Raw genomic sequence first — 18,227 nt, 5'->3', positions numbered from 1 at the left:
TGAGTAACTCCATGGATGAGTGACAGTCTGTGAGTGTCTATTTACACTGAGTGTACATAAGGTTATATTAGAGTCTGAAGAAGTTCATCGTATTATCACATGAATGATGTCATCAGTGATGTGATCAGTCATGTCAAATGAGATGTCATCAGTGATGTCAATTGAGATGTCATCAGTGATGTCATCAGTGATGTCATTTGAGATGTCATCAGTGATGTCATCAGTGATGTCACTGACCATGTCATGAATGATGTAATATGTGACATGATCAGCAGTGGATTGCGGGTGCGCGATATATAGTTAGTACAACTAACTATATCTGGAATTTCAATGGTTTTGTGTCAGTAAAAAAAGGTTTTGTAAAATGCTAATTCCTAACTATATATGGTCTATAACCTATGGTTTTTTCAGTGAATATATATATATATATATATATATATATATTCCACAAGTTGTTGCTGATAAAATCCTGTACAACAAAGAGCCGACCCAAAGAATGCTGGTGCAAGTTCAAATTTAATCCAGTGAAGCCAGCGCTGCCGCCATGACGCGTTTCGCCTCCAGGGAGGCTTGATCACATGACAAACTACACATGGTGTGTAAGGCTATTTAAAGTGACAGTGCAATTTAGTTAAATCATAGACATGGACAAAGTACTGTTTAGTAAAAACGCCGCTAATGTGCAAACTGACCAAACTAATGCCTATAATACAGCAAAAATATATGTATAGCTGACAAGAGCACACTCCATAATTTCCAATAACACAGAATTCATGGGAAAAGCGCATATTCATCGGGTAAAAATACATGACGACTAAACAAAGTATTTACATGACAATCAATATTATCTATGTGGCAACAATGTTTGATTCCTCCATATTCATGTAAAACCCTTTAGTGAATAGCTCAAAGATAGACAATAGCAGCGTTTTATCCAATGTCTTATGAAACTGTTTCGCAAAAGTAAAGCCCAAGTGGGCAAGTCACATCAAGAAAACTTGAATAGCCAAAGAGTGCAAAAAGCAATAGTGCAAATACCAATAAAGTGCATATAGTAAAATATATATATATATATATATATATATATATATATATATACATATATATATCCACTTCGGTTACACCAAAACGGGTCACTCGTGGACGGGTGCTGTGCGTGGTGGTGCCCCACGTAACATCCTCGCTCCAGTTTCTTTACTTACAGGTAAAGAGATAAAAGCACTCACGGGGAGAGTTTCTTGTTTATAATTTATTTAAACAAGTACACAAACGCGTTTCGGGTGTCCTTCTTCTTCATTGTCCTGAAGAAGGAAACCCGAAACGTGTTTGCCTACTTGTTTAAATAAATTATAAACAAGAAACTTTCCCCGTGAGTGCTTTTATCTCTTTACCTGTAAGTTAAGAAACTGGAGCGAGGATATATATATTTTATATATATATATATATATATATATATATATATATATATATATATATATATATTAACCCAAAGGTTAAAGTAGCATTATAGTTAAGTGAATTTGTAAGTGACAAACTAACTCTTGCAACTACAGAAAACAGAAATTCACCAGTTATAGTTAGCAGCGCTAACTATAACTTGCGCCCCCACCATGCACTGCTCATGACCCTACATAGGACATCACTAATGACATGTTCTATGACATAATTTATGACATCACTGATGATATCTCAAATGACATCATTGATGACATCACTGCCACTGTAGGTACTGTGTACCCCATCCTCCAGGGCCCTGTATTTTTTTAAGTATTTATTATTGCAATACACTAGGCAGGACCACAGAGGTCCTGCCAAGCATATTACTGCCTCTACACCGCCGCACCACCACCAGGGAATGGTGGTTCCCTGTCGTTTGTGGCGGGGCAATGGCAATCCAACTGCCCTGATTGTAAAAGGAAAATGTCCCTGATTTTATAGGGCAGTCAGGAGACTGCCAGCACCTCGCACCCATCAGTCTGGACCGCCAGACTCATGATCAAGCCCCAAGGGTGGTTTCCTCGGGGCTTACAGGTTATAAATGCGGGCCTGATTACTATTTTATTTCTCGATCCCACAAGAGTCTTGCTGAATCGTGACATTTGTTGTCATTTTTTACTCTTTTTTAGTAGGTTTGGGTGATAAATTCTGCACCGCCGGCGTGGTTGACAGAGTTTTGGCTACTTCCCATTACGCATGTAATGCAGAATTCCAGACAAATTCTGCCAACCTCCATGTGGCATATTTTTTTCTCAAGGTAGCTTGCCAATAAAATGTTGGTGAGTGCGAGCGAGATTTAGTGTCCCATAGTGTAATTTTCGTCGCTGGGAGGGAATACGGCATGATTTCCCCAAAGCAGGTTGTCGCAGGCGGCCACATCTGTTCATGGTCAGAAAACTGCTGCTTAAGTAGAAAATCTACTTGAGTGGCAGCAAAATCAACTTGAGAAGCAGCGCTCTCTGCATCGCCACCTCATGTCATTTGCGCTGATATTTCAGAATGGAACGAGCGCCTGGCGCAAAAAAATCAGCACGAGTAGCGCAACATGGCTAAATCTGACCGTTCATGGTACTCCGCAGAATCTCGCTGAGTTTTCATGTTACTCCACAAGCTCCACCCAACCCTAAAAAAAAATTTAAAAATTGCACTAGGGCATCCTTCATATGTGATATATGCTACCCTTTCTCCTAGAGTCAGAAGTATATGATTTAGATACTTCAGAGTCAGGGTTCACTACTGTGTCTGCAAGTCCTACGACTTTTAGGCTTGGTGGTATCTTGTTGCTCCTGCTTGCCAGAGGGTCAATGAGAGCTCCTTAGTGACGTTTGATATTGTAGTGGCTTCAATGCCAAGGCTGCTTTTTAGTTTGGGGAAAGATCTTCCAATCTATTCTGCTGGATCTTCATTGGTGGATGAGTCACTAAAACCTCACAGTAGTTTGCTCTTCAGTCCCCTGTAATCACAGGCTACCGTGGTCATGGATGCCTCCTTATTGGGTTGGGACACACATATGCATGACATCTGACCCAGGACCTGGTTCACTAACAGAATATCGAGGCCAAACATATTGTGATACAGAAATACTGTTTCCAAAATATCCAATTACAAAAATATCATTGTCCTATATTTATAATGGTAAGTACATAAATATTAGGGGAAAAAATATTGTTTTACACTAATATCGAAAGAATATATACAATAATATTGTTTTTTAATATGTAAAGTCAAAAGCAGTAAATATTAAATATTTTAACATTAATATAATGTGAATTAAATATGTTTAATATTTACAGATATATATAAAAACATATGTAAACAAGCACACATTAGTTACATAATTAATTACATAATTAATATTTATTATAAATTAATTATTACATCATCATAATTAAATTACTTCACACCCTATACCCTACAAAATCCACAACCTGCTACAACACTACAAATTACAATAAAAATTAAAACAAATATTTTACACATATACAATTAAAATATGTAGTAAAATACATAAAAATAATTTAAAAACAACATCATAAACAGCGATATTTTTGTAAATGAGATTAACTACATATATATTTTCAATTTTGATTTTAACATATATATTTTTATACATGAAATTAACACAGATATTTTTGTAAAGAATATTAATGGCATGGATATTTTTGACATAGATACCTTAGAAAATCAATATTCTTGTCACTGATATTTCTGCATCATGATATTTCTGTATCACAATATTAAAAACCCTACATTTTTGCATATTGACATTTTTTTTTGTATTTTGTCTGAACACCCAGGACTTTCAATCATAGTCAAACCAGCGGCTACATATAAACATGTTGGATCGGAGGGCTGTTCACCAGGTCCGAAAGGCTTCCCTCACTACCATCTTAGGGAGGAGTACCACCTACATCCTCTTGGACAACTCAACCAATATCAACTATGTCAACAAGTAGGGTTGTGTGGGTTTCTGAATCCTGTTTTTTGGGGGGGTGGCTTATGCCTGTGGCAATGGATTCTGCAGAAGGGCATCTTCCCTGTGGCAGCCAAACTTGTGAGTTTCTTAGCAATGAGTGTAGAGGCTTCGAGTCACCACTCCCCTCCCATTAGCGAACCATGAGTGGATACTTAATCCTTACTCTTCTTGGCTTGAAAAAAGACAAAGTTATGGATGGAATGCTTAAATTATTCTCAGCCACTGACAATCACAAAGGGCTACATCCCAATCCATCATTATTCGTCCACAATGCCACCTCAGTTTAGACCCAACCATATGCAAATCAGTATTGACCCTGCTCCAATGGGAACCATCCAATGCAAACTGCTATGTCAAGTCCTGCCTGAACCGGAATACAAGCATAGGACTGTTTTGTGCTTATTATGGGTTCATCAGCCAGTTATAGCTCGATTCCTGTGGCACAGTGAGCACGGGATTCCCGTCTGAGTATACCCATCACACTAAGGACATCAAAAAAGCAAAGTGATGGATGGAAAGATTGAATTAATCTAGCCACTGTGCTCACATTCATTCACCACATTTCTCAACTCTCTCCTTGTACTACTCAATCTAACCTAAATCCTCTATCACCTTTTCCTGTTACCTTCTAATCGCCCACAACTACTGTTTTTGCCCTTCTTCGTGCCCTGCTTCTTTCAAGACTGCCCCACACTCTTTAATCAACATCTTTATTCATTTCAGTTTTCATTCCATCTTCCACTTCACCAGTCTTATTCTCAACCATTGACTTCCTCTTTCAACCTATCTCTGTACTATTTTATACCTGTCTCAATCCACCAATTAAATCTCCTTCATTGCTTTTTTCCTACCTTGATGTATTTTTCTGTATTATACGGCTGTCTATCACTCACTCTCCTTTCTTTACTTTTTTCCTTCTTTCTTTTTCTGTGTTCTCTTTCTTGTTTCTTTTATTTTCATTTTTCGCCATTTCATTTTTTTATGTTTTCCTATGGAGTTCTTTCTTCTTTCATCTCCTTCTTTCATATCTCACTTTCTTTTAAATGTATTTACCAATTACTCTTCTATCTCTTCTACTCTTTCCTTCTTTTATGTTTTCTTTCCTTCACCTTTTATTTCGTTTGTGCTTTCTTTTCTCTTTTTAACCTTAGTCTTATCTCTCTTCTATTGGTTTCTCCTCTTCTTTCTCATTCTTGCTACTTACTTTCCTCTCTCGTTCTTTCCACTCTTGCTTTACTTCTTACTTTTTTCCTTCCTACTCTTTTTCTCACTCTTTATTCTCACTTTGTTTCTCTTTCTATTACTTTCTGTGTTGCTTTTTCAGTATTTCTTCTCTGTTCTCACTGTTTCTTTTATACCACTATTTTTGTTTCATTTTTATCTTTCACACACAATCTGCATTGTTCCTTTCATCCTGCATTCTTTCTTCCCCACAGCCTATTTATCTCTTCCATTCAATATCTATATTTCTCTTTTTCCGATTTTTCTTTTTTTCTTTCTTGCATTCCCTCTCAATTTTCTTTTTTCTGTTTTGTTCTTTCTCATGTTCATAGTTTCTCTTTCACTATGCCATTGCGCTCGCTTCTGCTGACATTCTGGCCTCTGACTTGTCAGCTCTGTTATGCTATTTGTTTACAGAGTTGCTTACGACTCTGAACTTCTTTATGCAGACATGCAAAGTTGAGATGCCCATAAAACATTTTGAAGGTTTAAAGTGACCCAATAAAACTGACAACACTACCTGCCAGGCTGAGAAGCTCAACAGCTCTGGTGGCTCGCTGCACATCGCAGCCAGAACACCATCAGACTGGAACTAAAGCAGTGTAAGGCCTCAAAAACAAGGCAACAGGCCTTGTAGCCGGATAGAAGAGAAAGTGAGCAGAGTTTGCTATTACTACTGCAAGCGGGCCGCACACAAGCACTGCTGCTGCTCTCTCAATGGGATGTTTAAATACAATGTCCCATAATAATTTTGAATATGTAGAGACTGATCGTTTGACACCACGACGCTGAAACTAAATGACTAGCCTTGAGAAAGCCCTGGCTCAATTTGCCACATAGGGCGAAACACGTGTCGGCTGTTCTCTTTCCCTAATAACTTATTCTGTGAAAAACTAAAAATGAGTGAAATGGATTTAATCAAGTGGTGAATAAAAAGAACTATTCTCACTCAAATCAACCTGGATTACTGTGTTGTATTTAAATAAGGAATTACCCTACTGACCAGAATTTACTCTTTGGAAAGGAGGAACACGTGCTCACACCCCCTCCCTTATCCAGCTAAGCACCTAGGATTTGGAATGATATCTCCATTTCCATGAGGACTGCCCCAATTTAGGAAGAGCTGAAAACTCACCTCTTTAAAGGACACTAAACCTTGTTGCAGCAACACTCCACAAACCAGTTTCCCCTCTGATCACACATTGACTGTGTTTTTGCCTTTGAACATGTACAGTTTTCTGCTGCCTTTTGGCAAGGTGCCATTCGTGTAAATACTAGGCCTGGGAGGAATTTTTATTATGCTGGAATAATTTTGGTAATTCAGCATTACTCTTGTGATGCAAAATTACGTGATTACCCCTACTGGGGTAATTAAGAGTAAATTAGGGCAAAAAACTCTTCCTCAGGATGACACGAGCAAGATACTTACCTAGCACAGAGTGGCTGCTGGCTTCTGCTGTTTGTGTCCAGCGGCGGTCCGTGCAGGTAAACGCGGTGGGGGGGTTCGGGCGGGCGGAAGGGAGGTCTGGACACAATGGAATATGGAAAATTAAATAAATAAATAAATCCTATTCTGTCGTCTGTCGACATCCATCCTGCCCCGCTCCACCCCGCTTATCTGCACTGACAGCTGCTGCTCATGTCCCGTTGCATTTAGGGCAAAATGCATCCTTCAGTCCATTTTGGATACAACGATTAATGTTGTGCTAATAAAATATGTGCTAAATGGTAGAATATGCTCCTCGCCTAATTATGAATAATTAGGAGTACTTTTGTGGTAATTACAAGTAATTAAGCTAGAGGCAATTACACCAGTTACGCCCACCCTTAAAAACCACATCCAAACATACTACATCCATGTATGCATACTTTCCCAGGGCTGCATGAGTTTTTGAGAGCAATGATATGTGGGACTTGACAATGCAACTGCACACACTCGTGCACACCTGAACATGCCAATACACACACACACCATGCAAACAAATTCACACTGCAAACATACACCCCCTCCCTCCCTCACACACAGACAGGAGTTGGCAATGGCCTCTGGCTTAAGAAAAAAAGGCTATTTATAGTAACTGCAGCTGGCCTCTCAGCCAGCCTTCCATGGCTGTGGTTAAAGGCATGTCCAGACCCCTGATAAAACTGGAGATGTTTACTTTTTGATCACAGAGGGGGGACGGTGGGGCTGGGGTAGAGAGATGTGCATTTCAGGGGCCTAATAGGCCTGGGGTGGAGTCATTTGCATGTCAGAGAAAGCCTGCACATAAACCCCCTTGTAATTATAAGTAACAAGGACCCCCTGAAAATTGGATCAAGCTCCTGGGTCAGGGTAAATAGACTATTGAAAATAACACACCCAGGTAAGCAACCTAGATAAACAATGTGATGAGATCCAGACAACTGAAAATGACATGAAACAGCAAAATAGTATCTGTTTTTAGAAAATTCTTAACGTTTTAATAATTATCATATACATATGAATAAAAAGGTTTTACATACAAAATATTTATACATAATAAAAGTACATTGCATGTCCATGCAATGTACTTTTATTAAATATTTTGTATGTAAAACTTTTTTATTCATATGTATATGATAATTATTAAAACGTTAAGAATTTTCTAAAAACAGATACTATTTTGCTGTTTCATGTCATTTTCAATTGTCTGGGTCTCATCACATTGTTTATCTAGGTTGCTTACCTGGGTGTGTTATTTTCAATAGCATAAACCCCCTTGGAGCAGTCGAAGATTCCTGCACTGGGTCAACTTAAAAAAAATCTTTAGTTCCTTTACAGAGAGACTCGCTTATATATTTTATAAGTAACTGAATATGCGTGAATCAGTGGGTTGACAATGTCCAGATTCATCAGTATGGAAACTATTTCTTTAATCGAAGCATTAAGTGGTGCAAATTAGAAAGGCTAGTTGAAAAAAAGTATACCTTGTTTACGGATAAATAAGAAATAACAAAATTAATCAGCTTTGGATGAGTGGGGAGGTGGCATGTTAGGGTGGTCACTCTTTGGTTAATATTTTTAATCTAAAAATTCAACGCTTCAAAATTATTCAAGAGCTGTATTTCACTCCAGAATACCGGATTCAGGGGCTTAAAATATTTGTCAGGTGTTTTCCATGTGGAAAAGAAGCTAGTCTTGTGTTCAAACCCTGTTGCCAAATACAAGATATTTTGGAATCATTTTTTTATATATTCTTCGCTCTGCCTTTGACAAGCAAAACTAAGAGAAGGTTGCCGGGGAAAGGGAGGGGTGGGGGGTGGATCTTGGGGCAATTTACACTAACCTTCATCTCATAGTAGACACTTGATATAGCTAGATGTATGGCTTAGGGCTCAAAAGGCGGTAGTTACCTCCTAGATTATACAAATATATGTGAGTCAACCTGCATCAAAGAATATACGAATATATAAGTGAGTCACCCCGCATCAAAGATTACACAAATATATGTTAGTCAACCTGCATCAAAGAATATACGAATACATAAGTGAGTCAACCTGCATCAAAGATTATACAAATATATGTGAGTCAACCTGCATCAAAGAATATACGAATATATAAGTGAGTCAACCTGCATCAAAGATTATACAAATATATGTGGGTCAACCTGCATCAAAGACTATACGAATATATAAGTGAGTCAACCTGCATCAAAGATTATACGAATATATAAGTGAGTCAACCTGCATCAAAGATTATACAAATATATGTTGTCACTCTGCTTCAAAGATTATACAAATACATAAGTGAGTCAACCTGCATCAAAGATTATACAAATATATGTGAGTCAACCTGCATCAAAGATTATACGAATATATAAGTGAGTCAACCTGCATCAAAGATTATACAAATATATGTGAGTCAACCTGCATCAAAGAATATACGAATATATAAGTGAGTCAACCTGCATCAAAGATTATACAAATATATGTGAGTCAACCTGCATCAAAGACTATACAAATATATAAGCGAGTCAACCTGCATCAAAGATTATACGAATATATAAGTGAGTCAACCTGCATCAAAGATTATACAAATATATGTTGTCACTCTGCTTCAAAGATTATACAAATACATTAGTGAGTCAACCTGCATCAAACTTTATACAAATATATGTGAGTCAACCTGCATCAAAGATTATACGAATATATAAGTGAGTCAACCTGCATCAAAGATTATACAAATATATGTGAGTCAACCTGCATCAAAGATTATACGAATATATAAGTGAGTCAACCTTCATCAAAGATTATACGAATATATGTGTCACCCTGCATCAAAGATTATACAAATATATAAGTGAGTCAACCTGCATCAAAGATTATACGAATATATAAGTGATTCAACCTGCATCAAAGATTAGACAAATATATGTGACTCAACCTGAATCAAAGATTATACAAATATATAAGTGAGTCAACCTGCATCGAAGATTATACAAATATATGTGTCACCCTGCATCAAAGATTATACGAATAGATAAGTGAGTCAACCTGCATCAAAGATTATACAAATATATGTGAGTCAACCTGCATCAAAGACTATACGAATATATAAGTGAGTCAACCTACATCAAAGATTATACGAATATATAAGTGAGTCAACCTGCATTAAAGATTATACAAATATATGTTGTCACTCTGCTTCAAAGATTATACAAATACATTAGTGAGTCAACCTGCATCAAAGATTATACAAATATATGTGAGTCAACCTGCATCAAAGATTATACGAATATATAAGTGATTCAACCTGCATCAAAGATTATACAAATATATGTGAGTCAACCTGCATCAAAGATTATACGAATATATAAGTGAGCCAACCTTCATCAAAGATTATACGAATATATGTGTCACCCTGCATCAAAGATTATACGAATATATAAGTGAGTCAACCTGCATCAAAGATTATACGAATATATAAGTGATTCAACCTGCATCAAAGATTAGACAAATATATGTGAGTCAACCTGAATCAAAGATTATACAAATATATAAGTGAGTCAACCTGCATCGAAGATTATACAAATATATGTGTCACCCTGCATCAAAGATTATACGAATAGATAAGTGAGTCAACCTGCATCAAAGATTATACAAATATATGTGAGTCAACCTGCATCAAAGACTATACGAATATATAAGTGAGTCAACCTACATCAAAGATTATACGAATATATAAGTGAGTCAACCTGCATCAAAGATTATACAAATATATGTTGTCACTCTGCATCAAAGATTATACAAATACATAAGTGAGTCAACCTGCATCAAAGATTATACAAATATATGTGAGTCAACCAGCATCAAAGATTATACGAATATATAAGTGAGTCAACCTTCATCAAAGATTATCCGAATATATGTGTCACCCTGCATCAAAGATTATACGAATATATAAGTGAGTCAACCTGCATCAAAGATTATACGAATATATAAGTGATTCAACCTGCATCAAAGATTAGACAAATATATGTGAGTCAACCTGAATCAAAGATTATACAAATAGATAAGTGAGTCAACCTGCATCAAAGATTATACAAATATATGTCACCCTGCATCAAAGATTATACAAATATATAAGTGAGTCAACCTGCATCAAAGATTATACAAATATATAAGTGAGTCAACCTGCATCAAAGAATATACAAATATATGTGTCACCCTGCATCAAAGATTATACAAATATATAAGTGAGTCAACCTGCATCAAACTTTATACAGTGTATGTGATTAATAAAAAGGACCCAGATAGTTTAATGTTTGAGAAGCGCAACCCTGGGATCCATATAGCATCTGAATAGGGTGACCAAAATTGCCTACGTGGGAGGTACCATGGCCCTACAAGTCGATGCCCAGAGTTCAAAGGTCAAGGTGCTTCCGAAGTGGGAGGGACCATGGTCCTATAAGTCGATGCCTAGAGTTCAAAGGTCAAGGTGCTTCCGCCTTTCACTCCCCAGAGGGCACAGACGCCTACTTACCTGCCATACTGCAGGCTGACAGCAGGGCCAGGAAGAGAGGGGTTCTCCACATGTTGGTTCGCTCCTGGGGTTCTGGCTCTGATGCAGCAGCCGCTAGGAAGAGGTTACGCTCTCTTCAAGTTTCATTTTCCAGCTTCTGAGCCCGATGTGGCCACGAGATAGGAGTGTCGCTGAACGGGGAGGTGGCGACGAGACGGGCACATCCGAGGAGTAAAAATAGACACTTCCTATTCCTGGCGCGGAATTCATAGGGTGGGTTGAGAACGTGTGTTGAGCTCGGGCTTCGACGCTTTTCTTGTCAGCCGACAAGAATGTGCTTTTTAAGGTAAGTCCCTCTCAACAGCAGAGAAGTACTGCCTGCACTGAGCACACAAGATACATATGGAAACGTGGAAAGTAGCAGGGATGTCAGGTCCCACTTTGAAAACAGATCCCCTTTGAAGAAAGGGTATAAGGTTAAATCTGTCAACTTAAACTTTGACAATTCAGGGCCTGACTCACAAAGGTGAACTTACACTTGTCGAGGTTTACTATTTTTTGGTATTCACAAACTACAAGTTTACTGTTACTAATAGTAATTGTGCGTCTGCATTCATTGCGGAGAACTCCTCACATAAAAAGATAGGACAGACCTATCTAATCAAGTGCGGAGTCTCTGCAGTCATAAAATTACTATTGTTAAAATTAAACTCGTAGGGGCTTATTCATAAAATACTTGCGCTGCCGGTGAGTCACTTTTAATATCGGAAAAAGTGATGCACTGATCACACAAGGGGCTTCTAAATAAGCCCTGTAGTTTTACGAGTAGTACACTTACCTTTGTAAATCCAGCCATATGTGTTACAGTGGACCAGTCACAGATGACTCGTCATCATGTTACTATCCATCATTATGTGTACCCTTCGATTAGTCAGTATCGCTGTTAATCAGTTTGTGTGGTATCGCGATGACTACCGCAGACTCCCAAATAAATTAGTATCCTCCAGGCTCCAGACTGGATCCGGAAACTTTTTCGACAGCATCATCTCTCCAGCAGCACCAGGTCAAGTGATACGGCTTTAGCCACAGACTTGTGATCACATACCGGCATATGTGGTTCTGACCGGCTCACGCGTGTAAGTTTCTGTTTTCCATCACCTCATTGATGCAGGTGAGGAGCACTTTTTTGTTTTTTACCAAAGTAATTCTTCAGCAAACCAGTTACGACTAGATCAGATGTCTTAAAAAAAGATGCCCTTATCGTATCTACATAACATCTCTATGTAGTGCCTTGGATATGACCGAGACCTCTTAACCTGTGATTCCTGATTTTCAGTGAATCCAAAGGCGCTAGGGAGCAGGATGGCATGATATCCAAGCTATATTCTGTCTATGGTCTGTCAAGAGACCCCATAGAGGTCCATTTCTTCCCCTTCAGGAAATTCTCCAGATAGGGAGTGGTCTCCAAAGGGATCTTTGCTCAAGAAAGATAAAAAAACACAGCAACAAGAAGTCCTCTTCTTCCTCAATGTCTTGTTCTCTGAACCCCTTGGAGACTCAACACTATTCAGCCATGCTAGCCTCTTCCTTGTCTTCCAAGGCCAAGGCATTTCTACAGGCCATGATGTGTATCTTGCGGATAGGCCCTCATCCCCCTGGACCACTCCGAAGAGTAGCCCTGATTTGAGATGTTGCCGTTCTAGTAGCTCTGTCTCCTCCACCATCAGACATCTTGGAAACCACCTTTCAATTATAGAAATCTATGAGATTCCATTGTTCCAATCATTCATTTAATGTGCGTCTTTGGTCAGACATTTAAACATTTCAGGATGCTGACAATGTGCCATATATATATATATATATAAGAAATATCCTTAGTACGAAGTATGAATGTATGGATACATGATTGTAGTTAGAATGTTGTATAGCTCTTGTTCTGTGATCTAACAAAATGTCTTTATAGAATATATATTGCAATAAATAATTTTGTATTTTTCTATCCCTAGTGTCACTACTTTCATTTATAAATATTTACTTAGATTGTGTATTAAGTAGCCATAGGAACTTCACAGCATCCTCCACCATCAGACCCAGTTTATAGGATCTGGCTTTGGTATAGTTTTAACTTTCTAAGCAGCTGCCCCTTGTGATTCTTTGCTGGCCATGGCACCATATTTAGACACTGCTTCCCCCTTTGAAGTCAATTGACATTATATGGGTAGCCTAAGAAAATGTTCATGCAAGTTATGATGATGCCCCTTTAGCTGAACGCTTACCTAGAGCTCAGAGTTTTCCCCAAGTGGAGGAACTTTAAGACCAGAGTCCAATGTCCTAGAAATGCCAAATAGACAACATTGTTGCAGGGAGGAAGATGATTCAAAACATAACATAACACATGTATTTGTAAAGAGCACATTCACCCAAGGGTATCTTTGTGCTGAATAACAGATGTGTATTGTTACTCATCTCAATGGTACTCATTTTTTCCACTTCAGGACGATGAAAGGCTGAGTGGACCCACTGGGATTTGAACCTGTAACCATGAGGGCGAACACAGGCCCCTTCAGTGGCTGCATTAGTTTGACAACCCACTTCATCCGTATAATACATATGATCCACTGTACCTGGACTTACAAAACACGAGTGGCCTTAAAATATCCCTGGAAGAGGAAATTCCTTAACCTTCTGGATCTCTTTAGAGGAAGTCTTTTCTTTTACCTCCATGGTTCCTAAAGCAAGAGACGCCCTGGAACTGTTAAAAGGAAGTTCAATGCCCTTCTGTATCATCATCAGTTTTGGAACCCTTGCTCCAACTTAATGAAGTCCACATGGAGCCAATTCTGGCTTCCCAGCAGAAACCCTGCAATCTGTAGACAAATTGCACAGTGCCAGAGACTGGCCCCCTTCTAGTAGGATGGAGAATGGCCCGCCATGGCGTGGTGCAAGTACTCCTACCTTGAAATCACCATAACAAGCAGTCAGCTTTGAACCATGCCTCAGCACACACAGCAATAATGTCTGTGCTCTGAATGCATTCTCAGGACATGGATTGAAACCCAGAGAAGGGGTCTGTGGTCTGAATGGACACTCCATTTGCACTCTCATTGTCGAGAATGACAACCGTCAGCTCACTGGGGTGTAAAGGGCTGGCAGTAGTGACAGTGATTTTATTCTAGATGCATCACTGCTGTTTGTATCAGTTGCCTGCCTGGGATGGAGGATTACCAACCTCCCAATGTCTTTAAAGGGGTCTTCCAGTGCACTGCAACCTGAGCCTTTGGCCTTCCACCAGGGGCGGCTCTTCTGCTAAGACAAAGGAGTGTCACCCTGCTGCTTTCAGCACTGCAAAAAAGGAAAAATAAAATGATAATAATGCAATGTTATTATCATTATTTTCGTGCTGCGGCAGCGTTGTGGGCAGGGCGAGGCCGGGTAGGAGTAGTTTACCCACTCCAAGTGAGCATGAATGTTTGGCAGGCCCTCTTGGATGTTCTCCATCTAGGCTGCATTATAGCCTGGGTGGAGAGCATGCCCCAGGCTCCCATTCCTTGGTTGAGTGCCAAACCACAGTGCTCAGACCAATCACAACACTGCATTGCAGCATTGTGATCGGTCAGGGGAGCCTGGGTGGGTGCTTTCTGTTGCTGCTCCCAGAACGAATTAAGAGGACACAGAGGACCGACGAGAGGCGGTGACTGGTCAGCCGGCAGGCCGGCAGGTAAGTGTTTTTATTTTTTTAAAACCTCCCCTCCCCTCCCACTAATGCTATTTGGAAAGAACTGCCCCTGCCTTCTATGTAAGAAATGTCATTGAATGTGTGTACCATGCTACGTGTGTAAAGGCTGCATGTACAGAGCATGTGGTTATAGACACACTGGGCTCCATTTTGTTGGCACTATGGTTGCTACATTCCAATTGAACCTATGGTATAGTGTTGAGGGGGAGTCAAGAGGTGAGTAGCATGGCTCCCATCACACAATATTCCAGGGACATATTTTCTAATGTGTCAGACTGAGGAGTCTTAAAGAAAGATAGGGCACTTTTGAAGCTATGGATTTTCCACTGTACTTTCCTTGCCCACTATTCTCAAACTTAAGTGGGGAAGCCACCATTGACTTTGTGCCCTTGTTTTGAGTTTCTCCTTCCTAGAGACTCCCAGCTCCACCCACCTTCCTGCTCCCATTTGTGACAAAGATCCTGGCCGCAGTAGCCTGAGTTGACTAAGAAAAAGTGTAGAATTGTCCATAACTGATAACATAACTGACTGTTGGAATACACAACTACTCTCTACAACTTGACTATAAAGCTGGGGAAGAAACTTCCTACCTGTGTCCCAAGATTTCCTTACTAGGAATCTAGGGTCTCGGGGTGGGCGGAATTAGTGTAATCGCGTTACGCAAATCTCCGAGAAACTGTAAAAAAATCTAAGCGAACACGCAGAAATTCGGCGAACACGCGGAATTGCGTGTTTGCTATGCTTTTTTACTGTTCGCCATCGCTGTTTGCGTGCTCGGGGGTAAATATCATGTGAACATGCATTTTGTGACGCAAACAAGCGAAGTCGCAGAACGCAGAATTTTTGGCAATTTCGTGTTCTCCACGGAACGCGAAATTACCCAAATTCCGCAAATTCCGTAACAGAATTTACCACCCAGGCCTAGATAACAATGATGACCGAGGAACTAAATAGTGCTCCAGGATTGAGGTAAGCACTGTAAATTCTGGATACTCCAGCTATGATTTCCATGAGAGGACCTCAATCGCTCTGCAACAGTGAAGCCTAGGGATGCTGAAGTGACCCTGCAGTCAGAGCGAAAATATGTAACACGATGGACAGACAATATGGAGAAATATGAGTTGTACAAGTTCCATACAGTCATATTCGGGTATTCTCCATAGGGCTTCAAAAACCAAAGTGATGGATGGAATGCTTGAATTAACCTCAGCCACTGGCAATCATTCAGGGTCACATCCTTAACCACCGTTTTTCACTCGCTATGCCACCTCAGTTTAGACCCAGCCATATGCAAATCAATGTTGGCCCTGCTCCAATCGGAAAAGTACTGCCAGAAATGCAGAGCCAGGTCCTCCCTGAACCAGAATACGAGCAACCTAGGACCCGTTACTTGGGCTCATCAGCCAGGTATAACTGGATTCTAGTGGCACGGTGCGCACGGACCCATGTCTGAGCATACTCAATACACTTGGGGTATCAAAAAAATAAAGTGATGGAAGGAAAGCCTGAATTAATCCCAGCCACTGCCAATCATTCAGACCACATCCCAATCCATTGCTTTTCATCCACTATGCTTCCTCAGTTATTTTTAGCGTTTTCTATAGCACAGACAAGGCCCAGGAAAGGGTATCAGAGCGCTTTACAAAGAAACAGAGGGGCATATCAACAAGCGGCAGCAATAATATTATCACTGCTTCAGAGCCCGTTTAGGCACGAAAAGCGGCGATAATATTATTGCATTATCAACAAGGACATGGCGATAATTTCCAGCGATAGCTGGCGATATGAAATCTGACGCTCAGAGCGGCCAGCGATAATTAACGCAGCCGCTTGTTGATATGCCCCAGAGTCATTTGTAGAAAAAAATTCTACAGACAGAGCAGACAAGGTATCATAATATTTGTAAAAACGTTCGGCAGGTAGCAGACACAAAAAGGGAGACGATTTGCTCGGAGTGGTATGAACAAGTTTGGGCATGTGTTTGTCAACGGGGCGACAATGTCAATAAGAGTTGTGGAGGGACAAATTTGGAGTCGTAGACTGGTTCAGTTCCATGCAATTCAATGAGAGCTGGTGCGGAGGTGAGGTCCTATGTGGTGAGGAATGTGCAGAGTTAAGAGAGAGATTTGCACATCAGCAATGATTTGGACCCAGCTATATGTAAATCAGGCTTGCCCCTGCTCTAGGGGGAACAGTCCAGCTCGAACTGCCAAGCCAGGTGCTCCCGGAACCAGAATACAAGTAACCTAGGACTGGTATCACCCTTGTTATGGGCTCATCAGCCATGTATAGCTTGATGACAGTGGCAGAGTGAGCACAGGACCCACATCTGGGCAAACCTGTCACACTGAGGGCAACCCTCATAGCAATTGCAACATTCCTAGCTGGTCCAGACCAGTCTAGACCCCACAACAGCTTTATTGCTCCTTTCAGGTGAACTTAAGGGATTCAACAATACCAGTAGCTGCTGCAAATTTAGACAGTTTCCACTAGATCTGCTGTCCCAAAAATATTTGACTCCTCCCACATTATTACTAAGTGAGGAATGATTGCAATAGATCTCTGGGTGCTTCAACTTATCTGCAGTGGCTATGCCCTTTTCTTCCTCTTGCTCCCCACTAGGACAGACATCAAATTCAACTTGACTCTAAAATATGATTTTGTGCACAAAGCGCACACTAATTCTAACTGCTTTCAGCTACAATTTCATAAACTTTGAGAGACTTTAAAATCCAGTGTGACGGATCGGCTAGCTTGCTTCCGTTTGTACAGGTGACATTCATAGAATGCGGCCACTGGCAAACCTGTCTCTTGGCACTGAGGGGCTTATTTACAACAAAATGACGCTGCGCGGCCTCGCAAGCCATTTTTCTGTGCCGAGCTGCGTCATTTCAAAAGCACAGGGGTGTGTGATATTTGCAACAATACGGCGCATCCCTGTGCTTTCCCCTCTGCTAGTGCACAATTGGCTGCCATTGCAGACACCCTTGCACTATGGATTGTTTTGTGCAGGAAGGGACACCTTCCTGCACAAAAACAATCACTGGTAGTGTTTTCCTCTTTCTATGTGTGCTTCAGAATGCAGTACACTTAGAAAGAGGAAAAAACAAGGAGAATTAAAACCTTGTTGCGCCTCCCCTGGGGAGGCTTAGGATTCTGACGCATTCCCAGGTTTACGAAAGTTGTAAATCTGGGAATGGGGCAGATACCATGGGTGTTGTGTGGGAACACCCACAGCAGCACCCATGGCACACTCCTTTCACGAAAGTGATGCGTGAAAAGGGATCGTATTTACAAGGCCCTGAAAAGCCACGAAG

The 18,227-nt window shown here is 40.2% G+C and overlaps 1 protein-coding gene and 1 long non-coding RNA gene across 2 annotated transcripts in view; one reads left to right on the top strand and one right to left on the bottom strand.

Annotated features, from left to right (window-relative positions):
* LOC144792908 (acetylcholine receptor subunit delta-like) overlaps nt 1-11,360 on the bottom strand; it is a 120,493-nt gene extending 109,133 nt beyond the window's left edge. The window contains exon 1 of the mRNA XM_078668111.1: nt 11,196-11,360. Within this exon, the coding sequence (XP_078524237.1) occupies nt 11,196-11,247 (52 nt within the window). The 5' untranslated portion in view covers nt 11,248-11,360. The remainder of the gene's footprint in view (nt 1-11,195) is intronic.
* Nucleotides 11,361-14,839: 3,479 nt separating this feature from the next.
* LOC144792760 (uncharacterized) overlaps nt 14,840-18,227 on the top strand; it is a 46,030-nt gene continuing 42,642 nt past the window's right edge. Inside the window, exon 1 of the long non-coding RNA XR_013602617.1 lies at nt 14,840-14,892. This is a non-coding gene — a long non-coding RNA (uncharacterized LOC144792760). The remainder of the gene's footprint in view (nt 14,893-18,227) is intronic.

Source organism: Lissotriton helveticus, chromosome 11, assembly GCF_964261635.1.
Source record: "Lissotriton helveticus chromosome 11, aLisHel1.1, whole genome shotgun sequence".
Classification (NCBI taxonomy): Eukaryota; Metazoa; Chordata; class Amphibia; order Caudata; family Salamandridae; genus Lissotriton; species Lissotriton helveticus.
This window is presented reverse-complemented; position numbering and strand designations above follow the sequence as displayed.